The sequence below is a fragment of the Gymnogyps californianus genome, chromosome 2 (assembly GCF_018139145.2).
Source record: "Gymnogyps californianus isolate 813 chromosome 2, ASM1813914v2, whole genome shotgun sequence".
NCBI classification, from domain to species: Eukaryota; Metazoa; Chordata; class Aves; order Accipitriformes; family Cathartidae; genus Gymnogyps; species Gymnogyps californianus.
The window spans coordinates 109,503,736-109,530,393 of record NC_059472.1 but is presented as its reverse complement, the minus strand read 5'-3'; the positions used below and the strand labels follow the sequence as shown (position 1 = coordinate 109,530,393).

Below are 26,658 nucleotides of genomic sequence, written 5' to 3'. Positions count from 1 at the left end.
GGCCACTTGTTCTTCCAGCCTTTTTTGGTGCTGCTATCAAATGGTGGGGAATACAAACAGCAGGTTGTTATCATGGCATCATCCTTGATTCCAGGCTCCTACATATGCGTACATGTGTCCGTACTCACAGGCCCACAAGATAAAGCGCATGTTTGGTTTTATGGATAAAAAGTGAAAGGGTTACTAGTGTCAGATCTCAAAGGGATTTCCCTCCCAGTTGTGATACTGGTTTAGCTTCACAGATCCACCCAGCAAATGCAGTGCTTAGCCTTGGATGAGTTGCCTCAGAAAGCTTACTGGCTATTAGAAAATAGAGCTTCTCTAAATACAGCCATAATGAGAGACTCCTCCATCCTTTGCATCATTGTTTTCAGCCATTTGAAAGTGCAGTCATCTGTGTAGGAGATGAAACTTCTCTTTGATGGCCTGTTTGTTTGCCATTCAGTGGTCTCAGGAGCTTCATAAACATTCAGCAGTTGAGCCTTTCTGTCTTCCAGCTGGTACTTTAGCCCTCTTTTGCAGGAAGAAAAGGTAAGCCACTGAGACTTTAAAAATGGTGCTTACTTGTAGCCTAGACAATTTAGAGATTAAAAATAAAAAGTAAATTCAGGTACTATACTCCTCGTACAGATGCTGTTTTAATTTTGGTGATTTGAATGACCATAATTATATATTTTAAAATAGCCTTTTCCCATCTCTTCTGGCTCTCAGATGCAAAATAAGGAAGGCAAGAGTGGGCACGGGGGAGGTGTACGTGCAGCCTCCCTGGGCTCTCTGTTTTAGTTTAACTTTTAATACAAGTTAAGGTCTTAGGGCTTGATCTGGGAAATGGCTCTGGGGCCAGGGGCTGGCCTGGCGCATCCGCTCCCCGTCCTGCTTGTGGTCAGGTGTAGGTGTCTGGGCTGACAGAGCCAGTGTGTGGAGGCAGAGATAAAGACTGCTCACATCCCTAAAATCCTTCTTTTTTTTGGCCTTAATTACCTCAAGAAGGGCTTCTAGATTTACGGGCTCTGTTTCCTCTCTGCTTTTCTGGCCCAACAAAGTCCTTGCTGTGCAGCATCAGCAAAAGCGGCAAGTGCCCATCAACGTGGATGAGGTGCTCCAACCAACAGCGTGTTGAAGAGCAAAAGGGGTACCATGACCGCTGGTTTAACAGAAGGCAGCAGCTGCCACCCCATTTTGTAAGGCGCCTGATCCTGTCCATGCATTTAACATATGTCTTGAAAGCTCCTGTTGGGTTGATCCACTTGGGGAGCATGGAGGAATGCTTAATTTCTTGGTCCCGATGGGACTGAAGTTAATGCTGCCTTGCTAAGTCTTGTTAGTAGTTTTGTGAGGTCTGGTAGCTTTGAGTACGAGCAGTTGTTAGAGTCCTGGCAAGCTTTAAAAAAGAAAGGTTGGAGATGGGTCGCTTTCAGGTTCAGGGACATCAAAGTGGGTGTTTTCTCTTTTGGCATGAGCAACTTTTACTCTGTTTGAGTCTCAAAGCGGGTGCCCAAGTATATTAATGGACCTTGCTGTGCTGATCATGTCAGATCCTCTGGCTTGCTTAAATAAATCCTGCCTACTTGTCATCAGAAGAGTGTGTAACTGTTTTCACTTGCAAAACAACTGATTATGTATCCATAGAGCATACTCCTCTGGCCCCAGTTAGAGGCTGAAGCCTATGTGACTTGATGTATTTTGTGAGTGAAGGCTTGTTAATTGAGCGTGTAAATGTGTAATTGTCTGTACAATTGTCCAATTGATTTTTTTTTCAGCTTTGCATACAAATATGGGAGCACAGTCATGCAGTTGGGCAAATTTTCCAAAACTAGATGCTTAATTAAATACGTGCATTGAGCGTATAGATGTGAACACCCTTAAAAAGATCGATCCAGTTGTGGTAACCTCCTCTTTTCTTTTGTTATGTGGATATGCTAATCTGAATGTTTTCATCCGAGTCTGTCACATGCCATAGTTCTGTGTGACCTCTGTCCTTTTTCCTACTAAATATGTTTCATTGGTGTGGGAAATGGCAGTTACTATAGAAATTGTTCAGAGGTTGCTGTTAATGTATGTGCTGGCTTTTAGCGAAGTGGTACCTTGTGCTTACAGTGGTTGGTGCTATAATACCTTTAAAACGGTTCTATTCCATATGAAATATTAATTCTAAATTTGGGGTTTTTTTAGAGGAAAGCCTACTTAAATAATGGGAGTTGTTGGCAGTTGCAGTCCAGTGCAACTTCTGAGAAGCAAAAAATGCCGTTAAATTTGCAAATAACGGTACGCTTGAAGTTTTTTCTGTACTTGGTGGTTTCTCTGTTTGGAAGCTGCTGATTTGCAAAGAGTGAGTGATCTGGCAGTTTTGACCTTGCAATTCTTGTCTGTTGCAGTGAATGAAACCCCAAATGGCTCATGCTTGTGGTCTGCAGTGTTCATTTACTGTGAAAGGAAACACAGTAATACTGCTTTTCTTTATAACGTGTCCTTTTATATAGAATTAAACACTACATTCAGTCTTTTTGAGGTGGCTTTAAAAGAAGTATATAGGAAGGTAGTCTCAATAACATGCAAAAAGTTCCTGAATAGTGATAGAACTCTGCCACGGATGTGTACATGTGATCGACAACTTTATCTGGCCCAGGGTAGTCTGTTCTTACTCATAGACCCACAGAATGGTTTGGGTTGGAAGGGACCTTCAAAGATCACCCTGTCCAACCCCCCTGCCATGGGCAGGGACATCTTTCACTAGATCAGGTTGCTCAAAGCCCCATCCAGCCCGACCTTGAACAGTTCCGGGAGGCTTTTCCTCCCAGGCTTATGGCAATGTCGTAAATAATGCCTCGGACAGGGGTGCAAACAGCATCAGAGTTGAGGATGCCATTTTAATCTGAGTGACAGCCACCGTCCTAATGCCCTTTTCTCTTTATTTCTCTGCAGATGTCGCTCCTATGAGGATTGCTGTGGTTCAAGATGCTGTGTAAGAGCTCTCTCCATCCAGCGACTATGGTATTTTTGGTAGGTCAGGGCATTTGGGAATTTTATGTTTGTCCTGTTCTTGTCTTGTTTGTAGGACTTAAATCAGGGTGTTGCCAGCCCTAGTATTTTAAAGTAAAGTAGGTACAAGTGTGCAGTGATGTATATGTGTACATATAAATGCAAGGACTTTGATTTTTTTGCTTATAAAATTCTCGTGATGTAGTGAGAAAACACTGAAAAAGGAGGTTACTCGTGTCAGGTTGACCTTTCCTGCTTCTGCATCCTGCTGGCTGTACAAGCCAGCAGTCCCACTTTTATCCAAAATTGCTGAATTACTTATGCCTTTCCCAGCTACTACCAAGTGGCAGTGTTTGTCCATTTTTATTGGGCACTCAGTTTTAAACGAGGATTGTATAAGGAGGATTGTGCATTTAGGCAGGGTTTAAGATATTCTTGCCAGCTGAATTGAGGCTTCAATATAAAAGGAAGAGAAGTACATTTATGACTATGAGGATTTTACTGGAGATGACAGCAAGGGAAAAGAAGGCAGAAAGATTTGAGCTTGTGAAACCAGCAACTTGGTAATCTGGATAAAGCTTAAACTAATCACTGTTATATGCATAATGAAAAAATAAGGTAAATTCATTTTGGAGAGGAATTTAAGAAAGCACCTGAATAAAACCTTCTCATTACAGTAGAGAGAAAGCAAAAGCTCTCCTAGAAAACCTGATTTCAGGCATTTTTATGTAGAATTTGAAGACTGCTTAAAAAAAAAGCCTTCAACATTGAAACGAATAAACACTGAAAAACAGAAGCCTGATATATACTATAATACAGAGATTTCCCGAAGCTGACTGTGGGATTTCAGTGTACAATCCTTACTGATATAACTCAAGAGCTCTGCATCTCAATCCCTGGGGTGACGTCGTAAATCTGTGTTTTTCTGTTCAGAACAAATCCTTTGCAGGAGTGCTGCCAAAAGCGAATGTATTAATATTGGCTTAGGGAAACAGGACCTCCTTCTGCTCTTGTTTCCACCACAGAAACAAGAACAGAATTTGACCCTTTGCATGAAATACCTCTCGCTGCCATGCAGCGTCACACTCTTCCTCTTGGGCACCTGGGAATGCTCCAGAGGAGATAAGCATGGTGTATAGGCTTGCCTCTGGCCGACTTTGGTGGTCTCTGGCCAACTTCCATCCCTTCCAAAAGAGCACAGTTGTCATTGTCTTCCAGTAAAGGGCCCTGAAATGAGGTGGCAATTACAGGCAGAAGAACCATTTGCGTTTACGGGAGCTTGCATCAGTCACTAGTCTGATAACTAATCAAGGAAACACAGTGAAAGCCACTGTCTGAAGAACAAAATCTTCTGATGTGCCCTTGCTGCATGTGCCTGTTTCCACAGCACCAGGGCAATGGAATAATTAGGACAGTTTAGTCAGGTCGGAAAAGGAGCTGAGAGGAGAAGAACTGAAGCAAAATGATGTCCTTTTCCTTGAAAACGTATAGCCCATCTAGGAAGCACAAAGCAAAGCTTGTCATCTTCAGCACTGAATGCTTCAGTCTCCTGGCTTGACCTTAAATGCCAGCTACCATATTTCCCATGGGAGACAAAATTCCAGTGTTGAGTAATTTAAGAACATCTAAGAATCTTCTTTTAAGGGCAACTGCAGAATAGTATTCCTCTTTGTCCCCCACAAACCTCCTGGCCAGCCTTGATGCTGTAAGCGCGAGGCTTGCATCCAAGATACGCAGTTTGAAACTGTACCGACCTGGAATTTCAGTTCAGCATTCTCGTGGCAAAGGTCTGGTATGAACCTGAACTTTCCAAAAGTTCAAGGGCGTTTCAGTTTCAGATTTGTATTTTACATGACAGAAAACATCGGACAATAGTACTAATTGCTAAAGATGTCCGTAATATATCCATAAGTGCCCTGTAAGTACTATCTCAAATGACATAGATGTGCTCTCAAGAGACAACCTATTTAAGAAACCCCGATTAAAAAGTCGTAGGCTGGTGATTGCTAGATGATACTCTTGTTTCTCTCAACGAACAGTCTGGGTTTGAGAGCTGCCTGAATGCAGGTGGGTTTTGACTTCCCTCTTCTCTTTGCCTAGGTTCCTTTTGATGATGGGAGTTTTGTTCTGTTGTGGTGCTGGTTTCTTTATCCGAAGGCGGATGTACCCTCCTCCACTAGTAGAAGAACCTACTTTTAATGTGTCTTACACCAGACAACCAGTCAACACTGCATCAGGTCAGAGACTGCTCATTAAACAAGTTTCACTAATTTCTTACATTTGCCAAGGCATTTAAAAAGGGTGGGTTTGGGGGTTTTGTTTGTTTGGTTTTTGGAAACTGGGATTTGGACAAGGGATTGCACTGCACTAAACCATGCAGCCACCTCCTGTGATGAGTGAAGTCCTCTGCCTTTCAAACAGCATAATTCAGCTACAGTGTACAGAAGTGTTTTTGAAACCCAGGATGACAGGACTTTCAGTTCCCTTCTGTTGTGGTTCCTAATACCTTTACAGCTGTGTGTCCATGCATGGAAGCAGGCTAGCAAGTTCTCACTTGGCAGCGTAGACAAAATGATAGGTATCCAAAATGAACAGTGACATGAAGAAAGAGTTTTAAATACAGTTGATAACATCTGGCAGAGGTGAAGGAAAGCCTAACATTTTTCTTCCATGATCTGCCTATCTTGCAAGTCTTTTCTTTTTGATTTGCCTTCCATGCTCTGTGCTACAGTTTTTCTGCAGCAAAGTGGTCCTTCTCCCCTTGTTAGTCCGACTGCTGCCTCTCTGGTCAGTAATGGCTGTGAGCATCAGGAGGATCTACCTAGTGATGGCTCCTCTGGCAATACTGCTTTCTAAGTTTGTTGTTTCTTGCCCTCTTGGCTGTTAGGTAGTCCCAGTTGGGACAGTCCTGCAAAATAAGACTCACCTGTAAGCAGATGTTTGTGCCTTATGGGAGCATTTTGAATCCAGCTGTCTCTAGTTGGAAGACCTTCTACAGTGCTGAGAGTTTATCTGAGTGCACACTCTGGTGCTTCCTTTCTCTCCGCCTCAGCAAGGCCAAACTGAGACATTTTTAACCACTCTCCAGATTGCATAAGCCAGTGGCAATTTGTGCCAGCAAAAGTACACACACCCATATGCAGGCATGCTTGGTACACTGACACTTTTCCTCCCGGGCTGTCATTTTATTGCATGTTGTATTAGAGAGAGCTGAAGCCAGAGGATAATTATCTTTTCTGACAACTTTTTTTGGAATTGGCAATTTGGGTTTTTTTTTTTCACGCTGGCTTGGAAGTGGAAATACAACTGAATATTTTGTAATGAGAAGGAGGATCTCTCTGAAAATTTGGTGCCTCAAACCTCTCTATCAAAAATCATCTTCTGAACCATTACATCTTTGTGCAATACTATGGCTGCATCAAGACAGCGTCCTTAGAAAAGCATCCTAAACCCCTTCTAGCTAGCTGTGACTATGAGCGTTGTGCAGCGATGCAGCATTTGGGCTCCCCCCGCTGTCATGCTGGCTATTGCACACCTGCGTGCCTTGTACAGACTTTGGAAATGCTCCTTCTTGCATCCTTAAGCATGTACTCATAGACATGCATTTCTGCCCCCCCCCCCAGGTCTAAATGGATAAAAAGATGTTACAGACACAAACTGACACTCGATTCACCCTCTTTTTGTTTAAATTCTAAGAGGGTTTTTTAGGGCTTCCATTCTGCATCTGTTTTTCTGGTTGACTGAATAAGCATTTCCACAGAGAGTATTTATTTTTCAACAGTGGAGGGTTGGGGGGGAGCCAAACTAACTAAACTAATATTTTTAAGCCTGAAAAATAACCTCAGGATTATGTGAACAGGGAGCGTCTTTGGCTGGATTGGCAAATACCAGATTTAATTTTAGAGCATGGTTTTATTTTTTCATGACACTTCATGGAACACAAGTTGTGGGTAAATATAAAATAAGCACAAGCCCTTTGATGACCTGCTTATGCCACCTGCTTCCAGACTGTTATTACTGTTACTTAAAAGCTTTGGGCTCTGAGCTAACCCTACCAATTTTTTTTTTCTTTTTACTTTTTCTGCTATTCTAGGAATATTCAACAGAAAAAGCAATGGGATAGGAATATTCAACAGCAAAAGCAATGGGAATTAGTAGTCAACCAAGTTCTCATTTTCCGCTAGCACCTCTTTCAGATTCGGTAGCAGTAGCCAGTTCACTGTTGAGGTGGAGCGCTTGAAACGTGGCTCCTTGCCCATCTCCCTCCTTCCCTGCAGAGATAACAGCAGCATCTTCTGCCATCCCAGCAGCAGCCTGGAAGTGGGAGTGCTTTTTCTGTGGGCCTGACTGGGAAAATAGATTGAACACCTCACCTACAAGCAGCAATTTGCAGACCTGGTGGTATCTTTCACTTCAGCCCTGGCCTGCTAGCCCCAAGCTGGCAGTTCAGGTGCAGGTCGGTCCCTTTGTGGACACTTAACAAATGCTTACTGAGCTGATCCCACAAGGAAGTTGATATTCAGACGTTGTTTTCTGCTGGGTTTAATGAACTGAAAAAATATCTCAAAGGATTGGTGTCCACACTTGCCCGCCCCCGCCCAATTCAATAATAATACACAGAAGTTTTAATGAAAACAGTTATTTTCCTAAAGAGCAAAGCTGCAGTGAGCTACCTCAACCTCTCCCATTTCCCCATGCGGATGGATACTGCAGAAATGCAGAGCTGGGCAGGATTTAACTTTAAAACAAAAATGCTTAAGCAGGCGGCTACAGAAGAGGGTATTAGCCCAAACTTTGGAGAGGTAGGACTCGACTCCTGTTCCCAGCCTGGCTCTCCTGCAGCCGCGTGCTGATGCTATACATGGAAGCAGAACAAGGGCTTCTAGTCACCGCGGCAAAGGAAGAGAGGCTGCAGAGCAGCCCTCTTCGCTCAGACAGGCAAAAGGAAAAATTATTGTGGTGGTGTGTTAAAAATTATTGTGTTAAGAAGGAAATAGCTGCATTCCCGATCTGCTTTCCATCCTCTTTGCTCCCGAGTGTCCAAACAAAGCTCCCTAGGCAGACACCCCAGGCTCTGGGACAGTTTGCATCCCCGTGCCTTGTGGCTTGACCCATCTGATTTAATATTGTGAGGACATGTTTTTGGGTTCGGTATGTAGCTCCTTCCTGAATGCTTCAAGTACTAAAGGATGCTTAAAGCTTCAAGAAGCTTGTATTCCTTCTGTGGCAATGCTGAGTCCTAGTGTCACTAAGTCATGGAAAGGAATGATTGAGGGGAAAATCCCTTAGAGGCTGTGTCAATTATAGGAAAAACAGACTAGCACCGAAAGAAGAAAACCTGTTGCTCAGCCATGATTTTTTTTTTTTCCAGTCCAGCTTTATTTAAATAGACAGAGAGAAAGAGAATAAAACTAATTTACATCTTGAGATAGAGACAGTCTGTGACTTTAATTGCTGCAATTGCATTAAGTTGTTTTCCACCACCTGCTGTGATATCTGAGGAGGGTTGCACACCACCTTTGTTATTCCTCATGGCAGCAGTCTCTATTACTTCTTATGTGTCACGACTAAGGAATTTTGCGTTTGATTGTATGTTTCCTTTCCTTGTCCCTGCAGGCTCCAACATAATTTCCTAAATGTAATCTGTGCGAAGCAATCCTGTCCTATTGTGTTAGCCAGCCATAATTGGCTTCAGCTTGGGTTTTTGCTTCATACATGTTTACTCCTTAGCCGTATCATGCCTAGAAGGGAAATTATCTATTTGGGATGCACTCTGGCTTACAGGCAGATCCAGTGCACCACCAAATAATCTGTGAAGTCCTTTCCTAAGACTTGACACCTGAGTCAGGGCTGCAGTGGAAACCCCTTTGTCCATCTGGGATCCCACACCTCTCCTCTCTGCAGGCACGGCAGCTTTTCTGTCCGGGGAACTAAGCAGAGCTCGCTGTTTTCCCTTCCAAATGGTAGTCGCTTGGTGCAGTGGTGCCCTTTGTTTCACTAAATGATTTCCATTGCATGCAAAATTGAAACTTTTTGGTGAGATCTCGAGAAGTGAATGTAGTCCTGCAAGCCTGGATTTTCTCTGGAATGGGAGAAAGGTGGCTGCTTGTCTTTGCTCTGATGAACACTTTGAGAAAACTTGTCGGAGTGTGCAGAGCACAGGCCCTGGAAGAGCACAACCTGATGCTGCTGCCGTTGTTGATACCTTTTCTCTCCTTTTCTTTCTCTCAGGGTCACAACAACCTGGAGTGCCGTATTACACAGATCCAGGTGGACCTGCGATGAATCCCATGGCTATGGCTTTCCATGTCCAGCCCAATTCCCCACAAGGAAACCCAGTTTACCCACCCCCACCTTCCTACTGCAACACACCACCTCCCCCGTACGAGCAGGTGGTGAAATCCTCCACGTGAGGACTCTCTGGCGCTCTGACCTGACTGTGTGAGAAGAAGGTGCCATTGCAAAATGACCAAGATGGAGGGTATCCGCCCATTTGAACACTTGCTAGTTCTCCAAGTTCTCTCTCCCTCCCTTCCCTGCACCTTTCCTCATTAAAGTTACTTGCAAAGGGGTAATTTTTTAAATTTTTTCTTTTTTTTTTTTTTTTTAGTAGAAGTGGATTTTTTCTTTGTCCTCAAAATGAGAGAAGTCGTCTTTGTAATGCTTTTAATGGAAACCTATATTTAAAACCTGTATGTCTTTCTCTTTATTTATTGTTTGTTTCAATCATGGGTTTAATTGCGTTGTGGCAGGCTACTGATAGCAGTTATTTATGCAACCCCAGAGTGATGTGCACTCTCCTAAGACCCCATAGCAGAAATGCCCCCAGAAAGAGGGTGGAAGTAGAAGAGGCAGGGCAACGCTTTTACCAGAAATGGTGACAACCATCTTTTTCTTTTATGGTTTTCTTGTACAGTTTGGTTCTGATGCACGACAGAAAGACGCTGTGATAGAAGTCGCTGTGACTGGAGCACCAGCATTGGTCAAGTCATGGCAGGGGCTTTGCCAAGTGCCATAGAAAAGAGGGAGTCATTACTTTAAATGATGCGTCTAAAAAGTGAAGGACCAGGACTTGAGTGTTTCTTGGCCAGCACCTGGACTCTGCCTGTGTGATCGGCATCCTGGCTCCCCTTGTTTTGCCAGCAGTGAGATTGTATGAAACAGCCGATGACCTAAATGTTGGTAGTGAGAGGGAGGTGTTATAACCTCAGAGCTACTTGTGCTTGTGCCTCTCGACAGAACAGTTGGAAACACTGAAATACATAGGCTAGTTTTCTTCCCTAAATTGGAAAATAATTACAGTAAGAAGGAATGGGAGCACACTTCCAGGTTTGCTCCCTTTGACATTGATGGGAGTTTTGTCCCTGAGAAAAAGTAGCTTTCACTATGGTCTTACTGCTGCCACAAAAAGTACCAAGTAGAGCTTTCATCTCCAGGTCTGTAAAACAGCTCTCCTCTCTAGGTCAGGCAAATAATTAACTTTTTGGGACTGGTGCTTAAGAGCAGTTCCTTGACCTGATGCGCAGATGGTTTGGCTTTCAGTGACTCTTAGCTCTTCGTGCTGTGAAGCTCTTCTGTGTGCTCTTTTGCTGTGAGCAGCCCCAAGATTCCCAATTCACCGTCTCACGCTTGTGGTTGACTCTCTGAGTGACCACAAGTCAATGCCTTCAAATAAATGCAGAGCCCCTTTACCTGTGAAGGCTCTCACACCCATCTATGTCTATCAAAAATGTGAAGCTACTCTGAGACATGACTATATACTAATGGGACCTTTTCCCTTTGTGCATATTCAGAGCCATGTCAGTAATGAGTGACAAAAAGAAGATGCCATCGCCTTCTACTGCTGAAGGACCTGCAGAAACAGCATGGCTGAGGATTAGGAGTCTGATATGGTCCTTTGGGTACCGGGTGAATGCTTACTCACTGCCAATACACTGACGGCTCCTGTGTCACTCCAGCCAGGGCACAGAGGTCACCAAGGTGGTTTGGAGTAATCTGAAGACCTGTGTTGCACAGGGAGCCAAAGCTTTATTGTGCTGTTAATGCATGCCAGTGGCTTGTGAGAGCTTGTTCCTAGGCGGCAAGCTGGATTTGCAGAACTGGCAGAAAAGAGCATCCCTTTTATTATGGACATGAGTCTCTAACAGAAAAACCACTAAGGGTCACTGTTTCTAAAAGCTGCTGGTGGAGTTAGTAGTCATCTGGAGCAGAACTAGCTTTTGAGAAGCTCATTCCCGCAGACCTGACTTGGGTGAAATTGTAACTAAGGCTTTCCCTTACTGTGCATCATAATAAGGGACAAAGCAAAGTACTTCTGTGTGTGCACTGTAGGCTCAGTGGACACTTAAGATAACAAAAAAGTATGTTTTCTATATGATTAGTAGGTCCATCTGCACACCACAACTGTATTTTCTAAATTAGTGTGCTAATTTAGAAGTTTAAAGCTGCATATGTCACTGAATATAGTTGTGTATACACGACGTAATTTTTTAAAAGCAAATCCAACATTTCTTTTTTTGTCAATAGAAATGACAACAGACCTCATGTTAGTAGATAGATGTCGTTAAGTCCTTTTATATTACGAAATGTATCTGTGACAGCTGGCATTTTCCCGGACACATTGAATAGAAGCCTTTTATAGTGAATTCTTATGCTGTACATTGAAATTCAACTTCTGGTGAAGTTTTCCTGAAGTCTGGCTGGCTTATTTGCTAGTGTTGACGGATGACATCATTACCTCTTCCAACACATGCACTCCTCTGCTAGCAAACTTGCTTGGTCTTCTCTTGAAAACACAGCACCTGTGTGGGCATCCATATGAATTACTTGCAAACTGTTCACACGCCTTGCCTCTCGTTGCTTTGCTTTTGAAAGTTTTTAGGTTTTCTTTTATTTTTTCCCTTTTTTTCCCTCTTAGTTTAAAAAAAAGAAGTGGGAAGAAAGAAGGGAGAAGCCCTGTAACTTTCCACAGGGTGATATCAACAATATGAAGTTGATTGGGGGTATACATTGCGTGTTTTACAAGGTTGGGTTGGTGGGTTGGAGGGTGGATGGAGCAGAAGTAGGTCTTTCTAAAGTCTCGGGGGCTTCTATTCCTCATAAAATTTGTGCAGGCTTTCTTTTGAAATGCCTTTTATTAAAGTAAGATTGGATGTTGCTGTACCTCTAGCCCTCTTCATTGCTCTTTCCTGAGCTGTATGTTTAAAGCTCTTTGTATTACCAGGTAGAGTTAAGAGTGTGACCTCTTGTGTGCAGACGAGGAGAGAAGGCAGGGCTAATGCCACTGAGAGATTTGTACTCAACAGCACTTTAGCAAGCCGGATGTGAAACGTAGGCTACAGGCGCACCACTGGAAAGGACAGGGTTACTTCTCACCAGCGGGCAGTGATGAGAGGTCAGGTGTGCAGTCCCACAGGCAAAGGAAAACATCATCTTCCAACAGGACTTTACATGGCAGTAGTGATGCCCTAGGAGCTGCCAGCTGCTGCAGCTTCGCTAATGTAAACTTTCCCGTGGTGTGTTGATGCTTTATCCCTTGGGATTCCCGTGTCGGATTCTCTGGGTGCCAGTACTGTATCCTCTCTCTAACACAACAGAGATTTTGGTGCCTCACTGATGAGGCAGGGTGGTGTTTTGACTGCAAAATAAGGTTGGTGCTGGTGGCTGGGAGCCCTTGGGATGCGTGGGGCACTCCCCTGCTCCTTCCTGGGGGCACCAGACCAGGGTACAGAGCTGACTCCCCCGCCTGCCTGTGAGATCTAGCCATCTACATCAGGAAGTTGACTTAATGTGTTGTGGGGATCAGTCTCCTGGTTCTTGCAGAGGCCTTTGATACGGGGGGGTTTAAATGCCTTGAACAGGGCTTGGGCAGAATGGAGATGCTTAAGCCAAGCCACTGAGCCCAGAGAGGGAGCCAGAACATAAACGATACCCTCTTGAGGTCCTTTCTTCAGTTGTGCATCCTCAAAATGTGTCTGATATATCTGTGAGGAGGCAGTGATTGGGAGGAACATGCCTAGGTGGGTAAGGAAACCTTCGAGGTCTCTGCTGCTGTGACCCTGGCAGAAATGGGAATGAGAAGGGTGTTAGTCCCTTTCTGCCACAATGAAATCTCCAACTACGCCGCTTTGAGACAAGGGGCACTACCAGGGACTCTTGGTACACCTTGCCTGCAGCCCTGGTGTGGCCGGTCCTTCGTATGTCCAAGGCTTGTGCAACCAGCCCAGGCTGCGCTGTGGGATGGGGAGGGAACCTGCCCTTTCTGTGGCTGGGCAGTTGGTTTTCAGCCAGAGCTTTCGCTATCAGTCCTGTCTCAATGAAGAACAGCAAAGGTTATGGATGACTGGATGTGTGCTGCTCTCTTTCCTCAGGGATAATGCAGGGAGGGAATGAGCAGAGGTCTTTACAGACTTGTAAGGACCCCGTGATCCTTGTGTACAGCTTGTGCTTCCAGGTATGCTGTCATCAAATTTGTCTCTGAAGGGCTATTAAAGGTGGTATTCCTGAGACTCTCTAGCTCTCAACAGGGATTTGGCCATTTCCTCATGCAGCAAATCTTCCCAACCTCCGGTGTTTTCAGGGCCACAGACGTGGCCAAGTTCTGAGCAGGTTCCAGCTGCTAGTTCTCCTTCCACTGTTGCTGGTGAGACCGAAAAGCCCCATTTGCTTCCCTTCGTATCAGCTGGCAGGGGTTTCTCACCTGTAGGTAGCCATGTATGACCAACACACCATCCACCCTGCCTCCTGATGAACTCTTCAGCTAGTGCTGCCCTACCTCTGTCCCACCAGCCATCTGTCTCCCAGGGCAGAGTGGTACAGGGTGTTGACTCTGCTTTCCAGGTGGAGGGAATTATTTCTCAAGTATTTTTCAGGTTGTTACTTGGATCAGTCCAGCTACAGATACCGGAACACCTTGAGATTTGTTTTGGATTATGTTACATCGATTGGCTGCCTGATGAGTGCTAAAGGTACATGCTTGGGACAGACGTATCCTGACTCCTCCACACCCTAGAAATGCACCTCTTTGGTGGAACAGACCTTCTTAAATCTTGGTTTACGGGGCAAGCCAAGGGTGGGGAGGACAGGCAGGCACTGCCTGCCTCTACTTGCCTCCTTCATGTGTGTGAACCGCCGTGCCACTGGCTGCAGCCACAAAACCCCAGCAGCAGGGGATAGATACAGGCAGTGCCAGGCACCTGGTCATGAGCTGCCTGTCAAACGCATTGCAGACTGGGAGGTGCATAAATGCTCAACTTGATGGATTTTGGCAGAAAATCAATCCCAACCCCTGAACAGCTGTCCTCGACTCCTGCAGCCCTGTCTTGTGTGGCGGCAGTGGAGGGCTGGCAGGGCTGCTGGTGCAGAGACTGCTGGTGGTCTGAGGTAGGTGCTGCTCAGGGGAGATTTTTGGTTGGGGGGGTGGGATGTGAGTGACCTGGTGGGTGGCAGATGGGTGAGTGTGATCCAGCACCAATAAAGAGACAGAAATGATCCAGCTTCCATCAGTAAAGGCGTGAAGCGGCACAGCCTGAAAACTTGCTGGTTAGCATTGTGTGTGATGCTCTACATCTGTGGGCAGCTCCAGGCAGTTATGCAGACATTGGTTATCAGCCTAGGTTTGCTGGTGGGTTGCTGTGGTTTGAGTGGGGAGAAGAGGAAGTAATGTAATGTGTAATACCATCTTCTAACTAGCTACTGTCAGGAGTAAGCAGGGGTGCAGAGCGACTCCATGATCGTGGGCCTGGCCTTGCAGATGCTCCTTGTCCTGCCTATTCCAGGAGGCTTTGGGAATTACTTTCCTTCAGCTTCCCCCACCCCCATGCTCCACACATCTCCTTTCAGCCCTGCAGCAGGAGAGTGATGTCTCATTCAAGATGATCCCCCTATCACAAGAAACGCAGCAATGGGGATTGCTTTTTTGTCCTTCAGCAGGGCTGTAAAGCCCCTTTCAGCAATCACGCTAAAGCTCATGCTTCAGCCACTGGTGACATTGCTCTAACTTCCTCAGGCTCACACTGAAGGCAAGGGCTGGCTATTGCCAGAGCATCTCCTGAGCCAGGGAGATGCTTTTTTCCCAGGAAAGTAAGTTTTCTTCCCCTAAGGTGCTTGCTGCCTTACATGCTATTGAGGGAAGGCTCCATATTAATGGATGAATTAAATTCATTACAGTCTGAGGGTTCATAAAGTTTTGCTGCTGCTTCTTCAGCCTTCCAGCAAGCATGCAGCCCTCACACTCGCTGTCAGGCCCAGGGCACCTGAGACATCTATGACAAGGTGTGGGCAAGGGAGCCTGTCAAGGCAGCGCTGTTGGGCTGAAGGTGCTCAAGTAGCACAATCTTATTAATGGATTTTTGTTCTTGATTCTCCCCTCCACTTTCTTCTCCCTGGTGTGACTGGGTGCCCCATGGCTCATAGGAGAAGGGCAAATGTCACCTGCAGCATCCTGCAGTGCCTTCCATGCCTCTCAGTAATTAGCAGGCTGACTCATCAGTTGTGCTGCAAATAGGACCCAGCTTGACGAGGAGGGTACCAACCCTGCCATTTCTGTTTGGGGCTGCCTCGCAACTGCTCCTGTGTTTCATTATCACTTTGGGAGCAGATAATGCAGCTACAAGCTGTTTTGTTTTGTGGGTGGGGTTTTTTTCCTTTTTTTTTTTTTTGAGCTCTGTGACAGCTTACACTGCTGTGAATACAAACAGCTGGGACTACATTCTTCCAACAAGCTCTTCAGACTGTGTGGTACACAAAGGAGCAAAGGAGGTATTGCTCTTTCTTCCCTACTTAGAACAAAACAAAAAACCCACAAAATCCCAGACGGGTTAGTTTTATATGGATATACCCAAGAAGCTACTTTTTGGCACACAGGTCAGCCAAGAAGATAAAACACCTTGTCAGATAGCAGAGCCTTACTTTTTTTTTTTTTCTTTTGGTCTGTCTTTCTAATGCATCACTGCTAATTCAGTGGGTGAGAGAAATGGGCCAGGATGTCTTTGCAGGCCCCGTGGCTGTGGAAGTCCTCCCCTCTGATGCCCTGTTGCTGGGGGTTTGAGCTGTCTTATGGGATTTTACAGTTGTTTGTTTGCACTCTTTGATAGGGAAGCTACTACAGAGACACCATGCAGGGGAAGATCCGGCATAAGGCAACTGCTAGATACAAAGCAACTGCTAGATAATAATGCTGTTAAAGCGGAGAGGTGCAACTGGCAGCCACCATCCCAAGCTGCCAGGTGCTGCAAGGTGAAGGGGATGGCAGAGAAAGCAGAGGGAACAGTGACAAATTAAGTAGCCCTCCGACCCCAGCCCCTGCAGATGGAGGTAGCTCCTTAGCTGCACTGATGTGTTATTTTGGCTTTATGTAGTGAGAGAAGTCACAAGGATACGTGTGTGTGTATTCTATGTCTCTCTATAGTTATTGCTTGCTGCCTAACCCTACCTTATCTAATAGCTACAGCTGGATTTACAGCCGCCCACTTGTAGCTGTTGAAGAGAAGCGGTGGCTGAAGACAGGTCACTACTGCTCCCTGCATGCAAATCATGGCTGCTCTGCCGGGCAGAGACTGGGTTCCTGCGCCTGTGAGTCGACATGAAACCAACGAAAACAAATGGGGGAAAAGTGAACAATTTCACCAGGAAAAAGGCTGCTGCATCAGAACACCCTGATGGGACAGGGCTCAGGCAGCACGCTGCTGCCTAGCTATTACCTGACATGCAGCACACATGCTTCCTCCCACCTCTCTATTCTACCCTATTTTGACTTTACAGAGAACTATTGTGCTAGAAAAGCCTGAACGCATTTATCTAGCTACAGCTGAATTTATACAGATTATCTTCAGGTCCCTACCTACAGACCAGAAATAATGCTATTAATTCAAAAAAGCAGCAGTTGCTCTCAGTGGCAAAGAGGGCCATGAGTGGCACATACATGGGGCTTTGTGAAACAGAAATACTGCCCCTTGCATACTTGAAGTTTCCTTCTGTTAAAGCCTAGCTAGAGGAAAACATCAAGCTGGAAAACAGATGTTAGTCAGCTGGACAGAGAGAATTCATACATGTGTTCTTAAAAACCAGCTAGTCATGAGTCAGGCTTTAGCTGCAAACTGTTCAACAGGACCTATGTGACCAGAAAGGAAAGCAATGCTTTGCACTAAGCAACGTACACTGAAAATCACCCAGGAGAAGCAGCAGTAAAGAGGCCTGCAATGCTAGTAAAAGGTGAAGGTTAAAAAAAAGCAATGTGACCACTCTCTGGCATGTGTTTTATCCTGCAGGACTATGAGATTGGGAGGGGGTGCAGGAGTCAGATCAGTGGGACAGCTATCACCACAGTGCTGGAGGGAAGGAAGGAGTGCAACAGGGGAAAAAAAAAAAAAAAAATCACACAAATTACCACCACATAGCTTGATCTTTACTAATAAAGCCAAACAACAAAAACATCAGCATTTTTTTCCTCTTTTTCTGCCCAAAGAGCATCTCCATTTTTAACACTACTGCTTTTTGCAACAGATGGACTATTACACACGGACAAAGCAAACCAGGGAATATTAAGACATTTTCCACATTTTTAGTTTGATGTGACTTCTGAAAACAATGCCTTGGTGAAATGCATTTTTTTCACCTTCACACAATATCCTTTCTTAATGGGCCACCTAGATATCACAACGCTGTGAGAAACGGAAAGGAGGAATCACGTCAGGAAGACAAGGCAGACGCACTGTCAGACGCTTCCCGACTCGATACATTACATTTCAAGTCTTGCTCAATTCCAAGAGGATTCTGCAGAGAAAGACGGTGCCAGGCCTCACCGCAGCAGAAGGCTGGCTACTGTACAGAAAAAGCTGGTAGCTGACTTGCTCATTATTTCAACATGTGCACTCAAGCATCTTAGAGATGTGCTCAGTATTAAGCTGTTCTAACTGTGTATACACCTATATATTTTTTAAACCAGCAAGTTTTAATTCCCCTTGGGCTCCAGCCAGCCAAAATCACCTCCCACAGGTGCCATTCCAAGCTCAGCAGTGAAGAAGGCATATATGTATATAATCACTGAACGAAAAAACCTGTGTGTTGACCCCCTAGTTAAGCAGTCAGTACAACATATGCTTGGGATTTGCCAGGAAGGCCGGTGGCTTCTGTTCTGTGTTTGCAGGCGGTTCCTGCAAGCCCCTTCCCCGTTAACCCACCCCACACACTCTGCAGTCACAGCGGAGGGGAAGGAAAAAAGGGGTGGGGGTGATGTGAAACAGAATCAGAACTGCCACCTACCTCCTTTGTTAGAATTTCTGTGAGACTTCACCCTGGACAAGTTTCCTCCCTGGCTTATCTATGGGCAGGATCAGTGATCCACAGGCTGAAGAAAGAAACACAGACCTTAGCATGTTTGCCACAGAGGAACATCTCATTTGAGACGGCCTCTACTGGTACACGCTGTGCATTGCATCCTGTCATCAGCTCTCCCCGTTCCGCACTGATCCCTCTGCTTTCTGCCGCTCTGCTCCGGTTTGCTTCACCCCAGCTGCTTGCCACGCAGCAGCCCTCGCTCCGACTGCCTTCCAGCATTTTCCCTCATCCCTGGCTGTACGGAAGCAGCTGGGTTTGGTGCCCCCCACCTCATCTTCTGCCCTTTGCCAGAGGGGTGGAAAAGTCTCTCCTGCTGCTCCCGCGTTTTAGTCCTACCTGACAAACCAGCAGAGGAGCTACACTGTGACATTAAGCTGTCCCTGCACTGGCACTGCTGCTGTTGCCCAGCAGAACTGAATGTGGCGATTATTAACATCCCAATGGATTTGGCAACAGACACTATAAAGTTCAAGGAAGTCACCTGCTACCATGCAGATTTATGCAGGAGCAACAATGCATCTCCAAGCCTCACCACAAACACTGGCACTCAGCAGATGGCCCACAGGTCACATATATCCTGATATGTGCCTGAAAGGTCAAACTCTACCATCTGTCACACTCGCACCCGACAGAAGATATCAATTAAAATAAGCACCTGCAATGACAGAGTACAGGGAGACCTGGGGGAAGGATGACAACAGAGCTTGAGCGAGTGAGAGTGTGCTACACGTACTTGCCTTTCTCAAGCAGTAAGCGTACCTACTACCTGGAACACATAAGCCTGCCGTAAGTGTACTCAGAGTATGTGCCACCTCCTCCCAAACCAAGAGCCTGATACTCAGGAGCACCTGGAGGCAGGTCTAGTATTTCACAACCCCATCACACTACAAGGGGAAGCAAAGCACTAGCAGCACAGTTAAAACTAAGGGCAAAGGGCTTTTTCTGTTTGGATTTTAAGATGAAATAAACTTCGGATACAGCCTCTAGCAATGGTTTCATATTGCTCGTTAATCTTCTGCAGCCTCCACAAGCAGCTGGTATTTATCGCTCCTGTCATACTACATGGGCTAAATGCAGTGGGGCTGGGAGAGGAAGGGAAGGGCCCAGAACAAATCACCACCTCGGTTTGGAAGCAACAGTCATACTGAGTTACCAGCATGAGAAACTGCCCTGATGCCCTCCCTTACTCATTTGTATACTAGATGCTGCAGGACAGGTTTATTACAAATCCACACACAGGAGAGGAGAACCACAGTTACGCTGTCCCTGCTCTGCTGCTGGTGGCAGCGGGAGGTTAGTATGGGTGACACTACCTGTACTCATGGGTGGTGTTCAAGCTCATGCCATGGGATGGGGCTTTGCAGAGGTGGGGACAAGCATCTCCACCCTGCTGTAAGTGCCTAACACACTAACCAGGTGCAGGTATCAAACGGAGCCTCTCTTTCAGGCTTTCAAAAAAACCTCCCACAACAGCAGCAAAAGACAAGTCAGGTCCCTTGCAACCTGCTAAGTTTCTGAAAACAGAGATGGCCTCATACCTCTTCATCAAAAAAGGCTGATCTCCATCACCTTAACTTCTAGGGACTGTGGAGAAAAATGCAGAAAAGTATGAACATAAAAATGTTTTTCATCTTTTTTTAAAGTTGCCAGCTCACCAGTGAAGCTGGGCACTGTCCTGCAGCGAACTCTCTGGCATAAGGTGGAACTCTCTGGGTAACCACGCTGCAGAAAGCAACACTGCTGTTATGAGTCATGCACGAAGGTACAGGACGGAGATTCACACAGAGACCAGCTTTTTGCTAACAACAAAAGACTCGAATCAACACACAACACCAATAAACATGCAGAGCATGTCAAAGACCTGAAGAAGACAAATACAAGGGAAGAGAGAAAGTTCAAAACTTGACTTCTCTTGTCCTACGTCTGCAGGTGTCACTTTAACAGAACTTAAATGGGGCTTCTCCCATTCATGCCTTAATGACTTCATGGTCCTGTGGGGCGGGGGGGTGAGAAAAGGGGTTTATCCATCCGTTGGTTCAGGGTCGAGTTGGTTCAGTATCAGAGGCACTAAACAGTCTCATCTCTTTTGGCATCAGCTTCCTTTCAAAATGATCTTTTAGCTGTCCTGTTCCACTTTGTTTTCCCTCCTTTGAGGTCCAAGTTCAAACGCTGGAAACTGGGAAGTCTCCGGCACTGAAATATCTGAGAGGAAGTGAATAGCTCCAGCCATGCCTAAACATAACGAGAAAGAGATCTTTTTGTAAATCTTTGACATTAAAATAGCACAGTTGACCGCAAAGGCAACAGCACCTGTTTGAACACCCCCTCACTAAATCTTTTTTTGAACAGGTGAACTTAGGGCCTATAGAAAGGCAAGTTCATCTATACTTTGTCCAGGAAACCAAGTTTCACTTGAAAAGATCAAAGGCAAGAACCAAGATCTCTCTGCTACCATCTTTTCAGCTGTACTACCTCAATGCTACTTCAACTAAGAAAAAGTAAATCCCAATTTGGACTGTCCCTCAGAATTTGAGCAGCTCTTTCTCGTCATTTCACTGGTTAAAAAACAAAGGCAAAACTTTATTATACTTGTGATGTACAGATTCATTTGTTCGCTATTCATAAAGAGGTCATCCAGAGCCTGAAGCACTAACACCAGCATCACCTAATAAAACTCTTAGGGTGACAGACAACAGAGGCACCCTACAGCAGGAAAGCATACAAATACAAGCTCAGTTTTATGATCAAGCTAACATCCTATTTTATCAACAGCTAAGCACATACAAACAAAGGAACCTTCCTGAAATACAACATCTGATGCAAACGAAACGATTGACACAACCCCTAAGATGCACACACAACCTCCACTGAAAGTGTGCACGAACATGCAGAATTGGATAACTTCACACACAATTTTGGCTACAAACCACACCCCCACCCCCCAGTTAAGACTTTTTTGTCTCAAATTTGAGACTTCTAGATTTTTCTAAAAAAAATCACTGACAGTAAAAAACTAAAATAAAAGCTGTATGTCAGCATTAAAGCACAAATCATCCTATAGTTGCACTACTTCACCTTCTCAACAAATTTCAAAGCTCTTATACAACAGATTGTATGCCTGCTTTTTCCCTCTACAAGTGCATGCAAAGGAGCTCTCAGGAATAAGAATACTTATACTTTTCTCCCTTAAACATTAAGACAATAACTCTGTATTTAGAAGGGATGCATATAAGTACTGCTCTCTTGTGTTCACACCTTGGATTGGTTTATTTGTAAAATAATCCTATTCAGTCTGTTGTAATTTCACATATTTGTGATAGGTGGCACACTAGGCTCATTGTTCATGAAGTAGCAGCACTACTTTAAATCCTACTTGGGCCTATGATTCCTTGCTACTGTGTTTCTAAAACATAAGGATGAGACAGAGAATAGAAAATAAACTACAAATAAAAAAATACAAAGCTCTAGGGAAGTATTTAGGAACATCTTTGAACTTACAGAAAAGCCCCCAAGAACTCTGCATTTCTTTTCTGTTCAAGAGATTTGGGTTCATATAACAACTAGCTTTTCCTTGCTTTAGTATTGCAGCAGAGAAGGTCTAGTTCTGACAAGCCAGCAACTACTTTGAGACCCCCTACCCACAGCTGCTCCTCTGCCCAGTCCCTCTGCAACAACACCTGTGACAAAACTGTTGCCAGGACTTCTGTTTGCTTTAAGCCAAGAGGCATCAGCACAGTAGAATTTTATTCAAGAGTAACAGTGGCACTGGCTTTACCTTGGAAACTGCTGAAATGCAACCAAAAGTGACAGTCGTGATAGTGAATGATTTTCTTTTGTCTTTTTCTCCCCTCCCCCCACCTTCTTTTCAGGCAGAGGTGGTGGTAGGGGGTGGGTCTATTTTCAATAGTAGAGGAACCCACCAAAGATTTCGCAACTCCTAAGCATGTGCCGAAACTGCAAGGTTGCCCTTCTTGCCTGTATAAGACAGTACCATTTGCAACACCCTTCACTTTACCTTCAAAGAGAGAATAAGGTCGGTCAGGAATACGACATCCATGTGCACCATAGTCCAAACACCATTCAGCAAACTGGGGAAAACATTAAAAAAAAAAAAAGTTTTGGTTTGGTTTTTTATTTAAGACTGTTAAATGCAAGCTTGAGTATCTGCGTATCTTTAATAGGTACTAAATGTAAAATAGTGTAAGCAGAGACACAACACAGAAATCACTGTAGGAGATCAATCTGTCCCACTTCAACCGTGACAAGACTGCAATTAGGTTTTAGGATATGTATTTCCACAGCACGAGTTTCAGTTTCGTAACAACGTAATTAGGTGGGCTGTACTTTACTTCTGTTTTCTGTAAATCAACCCTGCTACATGTTAATGAAAAATGTTGCAAGAACAGATATATTCAGTTTCAAGGGCAAAATTTTTCTAATACTATAATATCAGTTTCTTATCTGTCTTGGTGCTTAATTTATCCACATGCTCAGGACTTAGGGTTGTTAATTGCTTTTTGGTTTTCTTTCACTTCTATGCACCAATTTAGAGTATTAAATCTCCAGCTGCCATTACTTAGTTTTATTTATTTGCTCTCCTAAAACCTTATGAAAAATTGTTATAAATACAGTTAGACAATTATGGTCATCAACATTTTGTTGCAGAAGATGGAACACCATTAAAAAGAGCTAACAGTGTCTTTCTTGTGTTTGATCAACACTGCTGCAGTAGCTACATTAGACATACATGACTTATGAACCACATCTGGATCAATTTAATAGCAACCATCTATTTCCCCTTTATGGCTCCCCAGAGTATACAGGGGCCCACAAGTTCCCCTGGCATTTCTGTGCTTGGAAGCAAACCACTGCTTATTCAAAATACAGTGCGAAGATTCTTGCAAAGCAAAGAACCTAGAGGTCTCTCCCCGCTCCCCCTGCAATTTGGGCAACCTGCTCCCAAACAGATCATCCTACTAACTAGAGGGTGCCCCAGCTCTAGAGTTGGAGCTATATGGGTTGTGAGCATGCCCCCAGAGCCATCAATCTCAACAGCAGGATAAAGGGTGGCATCTCCTCCCTTCCTCCCCTCACTCTATTCTGTTCAAATGTTTATTGGGGGATGGATTTTTCTTCTCTTGGGAGGGGTATGTTCACATGTCTGAATGTCTTGAGGAAACCCAGCAAAAACCCACAAACACAAACTGTCCACACTGTTACTGAGAACTGATGAAACATTTCTGGGCCCCCCATGGTTATAAATCTTCAAACCACGGTTTAATTCTCCATGTAATCTTGTCTTGTATGTGAGGACTGAACATGTTTATGGCATGTTTCTAAACTACAACCAATTCTTGCAACATCCACATCTTATTGCATACTAGCCTTTATTATTACTGCCAGCCTGGGAACTGCAACAGAAATTAAAAACATGCACCCCAGGCTACTGAAGCACAACCATTGTTTACAAGTTCATAGCTTCAGCACAACTCTCAGATCCAGGAAGCCACACTAATATCTTTGTTAAACCAAGGAGAAAAAAAAAAGAAATATCTTCTAGCAGGAAGACATCTGCCATTATTTGTCACATAGACTGGGCATGCTTGCCATCAGCAGTGGTTTAATCACAATGCTGAGCAGCACAGGGCTGGGATGCTCTCTGTTGCCTGGAGCCCAGGATGCCACAAGCCCCTCTCTCCTCTCACAGGCAGGCCAGCTAGGAGCGGCCCAGCCTCCTGGGAGCCTGTCTGATAATGCTGGAGAAAAGCTGCGAAGCCAAAAATGAGAAGCACAAACCAGGGGCCTCTGTGAGCCATTGCCTTTCAAGCTCTCCTGGTTCATTTGTGAAACAGTTTCATGGCTCCTGAGAGGTAACCAGGGATTCCTGGCCAGACTCCTTCCCCTGGGCCTCATGTTTTCGGTGTGAGCAAACACCCCTGGGAGGGGAGCCATCCTCTCAGTTACATGCCTTTAGGTACCAACGTAACTGCACACTTGCTTCCCTGCATGCTCTGGCTCAAAAAGAAAAGATTTCAAGAATGCCAGACAAGCAAATTCCTCTGCCTCTTTCAATATTTCCCCTGCAAGAGCCCGAAGGGCCTGACTGAATGCTGGAGACGCTAAAATGCAGAATGGCTGCAAATACGCTGCCAGACCTGACTATGCTGGACACCTCCAGCAAACAGTCTTTGGCCACTGTGCCACATCTTCCTTCTCAAAGGAATTTCAGGTACGTAACTGAGTCTTTTCCTTTTTTGGCTTTGAAATAGATATGCTTGCTTTTCTCTAGCTTCATATGGAAGAACATCAGGGCTCTCTTGGGCCAGAAATGCAGCACTAACAGGAGCTGCCAACGCTGCACAGAGCCACAGAAGATGTACTAGCATGGAGGATGACAGGGAGAGCCTGAAAGCTGTGCCAACAGCAATGCCTGCTTGGTGCTGTGGCTCACATGTCAGCAGTGGGTCAGTCCACATGTAACAAAGTCACACATTTGTCATGGGAGTGCTAGGGGTTTACTATGTTCTCTAGGATGCTGGCATGCCTACAGGTGTCCTCATGGCGTGATGCTTTGGTAAATGTGAGACAAGCAGCAACTTTTTAAAGCTCTGCTGACGGAGGACAGGCTGACAGTGGAGATGAATACCATAGCTTTACATATGGCCAGTGCTCATCTAAAAGCATCTAAGAAGCAACTCATCAAACTTCCCATTGCAATACTTTTAAAAAGGCCTCAGCTAAATAGCTATGTATGCAATATGAAACCTAATATCAGTGAATTAAGCTGAAAAAAACCCCAACAAAACAAACCAAAACCAAACCAAACCACAGTCTTATGAGATGAGGAAACAGGCAGAGAAAGCCGCCTCCTTTGGTAACTGCTAGCATACTCAGAGCTGATAGCAGAACCTGGACAATTCCAGTGGAAAAATTCTGAGTGTGTCTTTCTCTGCAATTTGTATTAATGAAAAAAACCTAAGTGAGCAATTTAATGACTGCAATTCAGAGCTCTAAAAGCCCCAAACAGACACTAGTCGGAAAACAAATAATTACAAAAGACTACAAACAGTATCGCTTGAGGAGCTGAGGACAACAGTGAATGTCTCAATGGAATAATTAGCACCACATAACATTACTCTGTTATTGTTCAGGCAGGCTGATTTTCAGACTCTATTTTCTTCTGAATATGTGTTTAATTCCTCCCCCCCTACAGAACACTTGTGCATTTCACTCTGTGTATTAAGACGGTGCGTGCCCCACGTACACAGCTGAAGTCATCCAGTCAAAGTGTGAGTAAAGGGGAGCAAGTGACAGGACCCTGTTGTCCCACCCAGCTGCACAGCCAGCCAGCTCCAGCTCTAGCACTCGACAGCCTACTCCAATCACAGTTTACTCTTGCGCAGGCGTTATGATGTGAAAGGGAACAGTAATTTTGTTGGGATGCTGCAGAGCTCACCTTGCAAGCTCGGTAGAGGTACTTTTTGTCCTGAGTTAGGTTATAGAGAGATAAGAAGGAGTAGCCATTGCCAGCAGTACCATGGCAGATCCCGTATCCCTTTCTCAATAAACCTCTCTGCCAGATGACATCGCTACAATCCATAGCATCTTTCAAGTATTTATCCTCTTTAAAAGTCTGTGGAATAAAAACAGAGAATAAACACACATAAATAGAAGTACTAATGAAAACAAAAGGAAGCTGGACCTGAGAGATGTTTTGCTATTGGTGTGGGGTTTTTCCATACACAATTTATTTTGAATTTTAATAATCCATTCATCATAGACTTGCCTTTCTTTTCTTACTAAGTTGTTTCTCCTTTCCCTGCATAGAAAAAGAAAGGATTTCTCAAGTTTTTGCTTCTGAAATCAGGACCCCAAAGGAAAAACCTCAAGTTCAAGGCCCTTGGTTCTACAATCTATAATCTATTTGAAGGATACGTGGTCCTTTTTTGCTTCTCCCCTCCATTCCCAAACCACAGCATTTGATTTGAAATACAGAAATGTCATTCTTGCTTCCAAGAAATGTAACACAGAATACTGGCCATCAAGTCTGGTCCTAAAGGGCTAGGTCTTGGTCTTCCTGAGTAATTCTTCCTGGTTACTCACCATCTGCCTTCAATTCCACATCAAAAGTGTACAAGAATATCTCTTTGCATAGCACAGGGCTCTTTTCTCTGTCACAAGTACAAGTAGGAACACTCCATTACCTTGATTAGTATTTGTATTGGAAGTACTCAGAAGCACTAGCCAGTCTGGGCAAAGGACCAATTTTGCAAAGTTTATTGCAACTGAAGTGCATTTTGGACACAAAGAGCCCATCAAGAGAGCAGAAAACAAAAGCAAGTA

General features: G+C 44.7%; 2 protein-coding genes across 3 annotated transcripts in view; one reads left to right on the top strand and one right to left on the bottom strand.

Moving 5' to 3' along the window:
- VOPP1 (VOPP1 WW domain binding protein) overlaps window positions 1–9,672 on the top strand; it is a 67,302-nt gene extending 57,630 nt beyond the window's left edge. Inside the window, exons 3-5 of the mRNA XM_050892656.1 lie at window positions 2,923–3,000; window positions 5,080–5,216; window positions 9,211–9,672. Of these exons, the coding sequence (XP_050748613.1) occupies window positions 2,923–3,000; window positions 5,080–5,216; window positions 9,211–9,392 (397 nt within the window). The 3' untranslated portion in view covers window positions 9,393–9,672. The remainder of the gene's footprint in view (window positions 1–2,922; window positions 3,001–5,079; window positions 5,217–9,210) is intronic.
- LANCL2 (LanC like glutathione S-transferase 2) overlaps window positions 1–26,658 on the bottom strand; it is a 166,393-nt gene that overhangs the window by 117,433 nt on the left and 22,302 nt on the right. The window contains exons 7-9 of one of the 2 annotated variants that reach the window (XR_007766105.1): window positions 25,772–25,948; window positions 22,331–22,403; window positions 17,902–20,547 (exon numbers count right to left, since the gene is read on the bottom strand). Coding sequence is in view for 1 of the 2 variants with exons in the window: in XM_050892651.1 (XP_050748608.1) it covers window positions 20,432–20,547; window positions 22,331–22,403; window positions 25,772–25,948 (366 nt within the window). In the remaining variant the exon portion in view is untranslated. Of the gene's footprint in view, window positions 1–17,361; window positions 20,548–22,330; window positions 22,404–25,771; window positions 25,949–26,658 lie in introns of those variants that run through there. The other variant, XM_050892651.1, reaches the window with a different exon arrangement.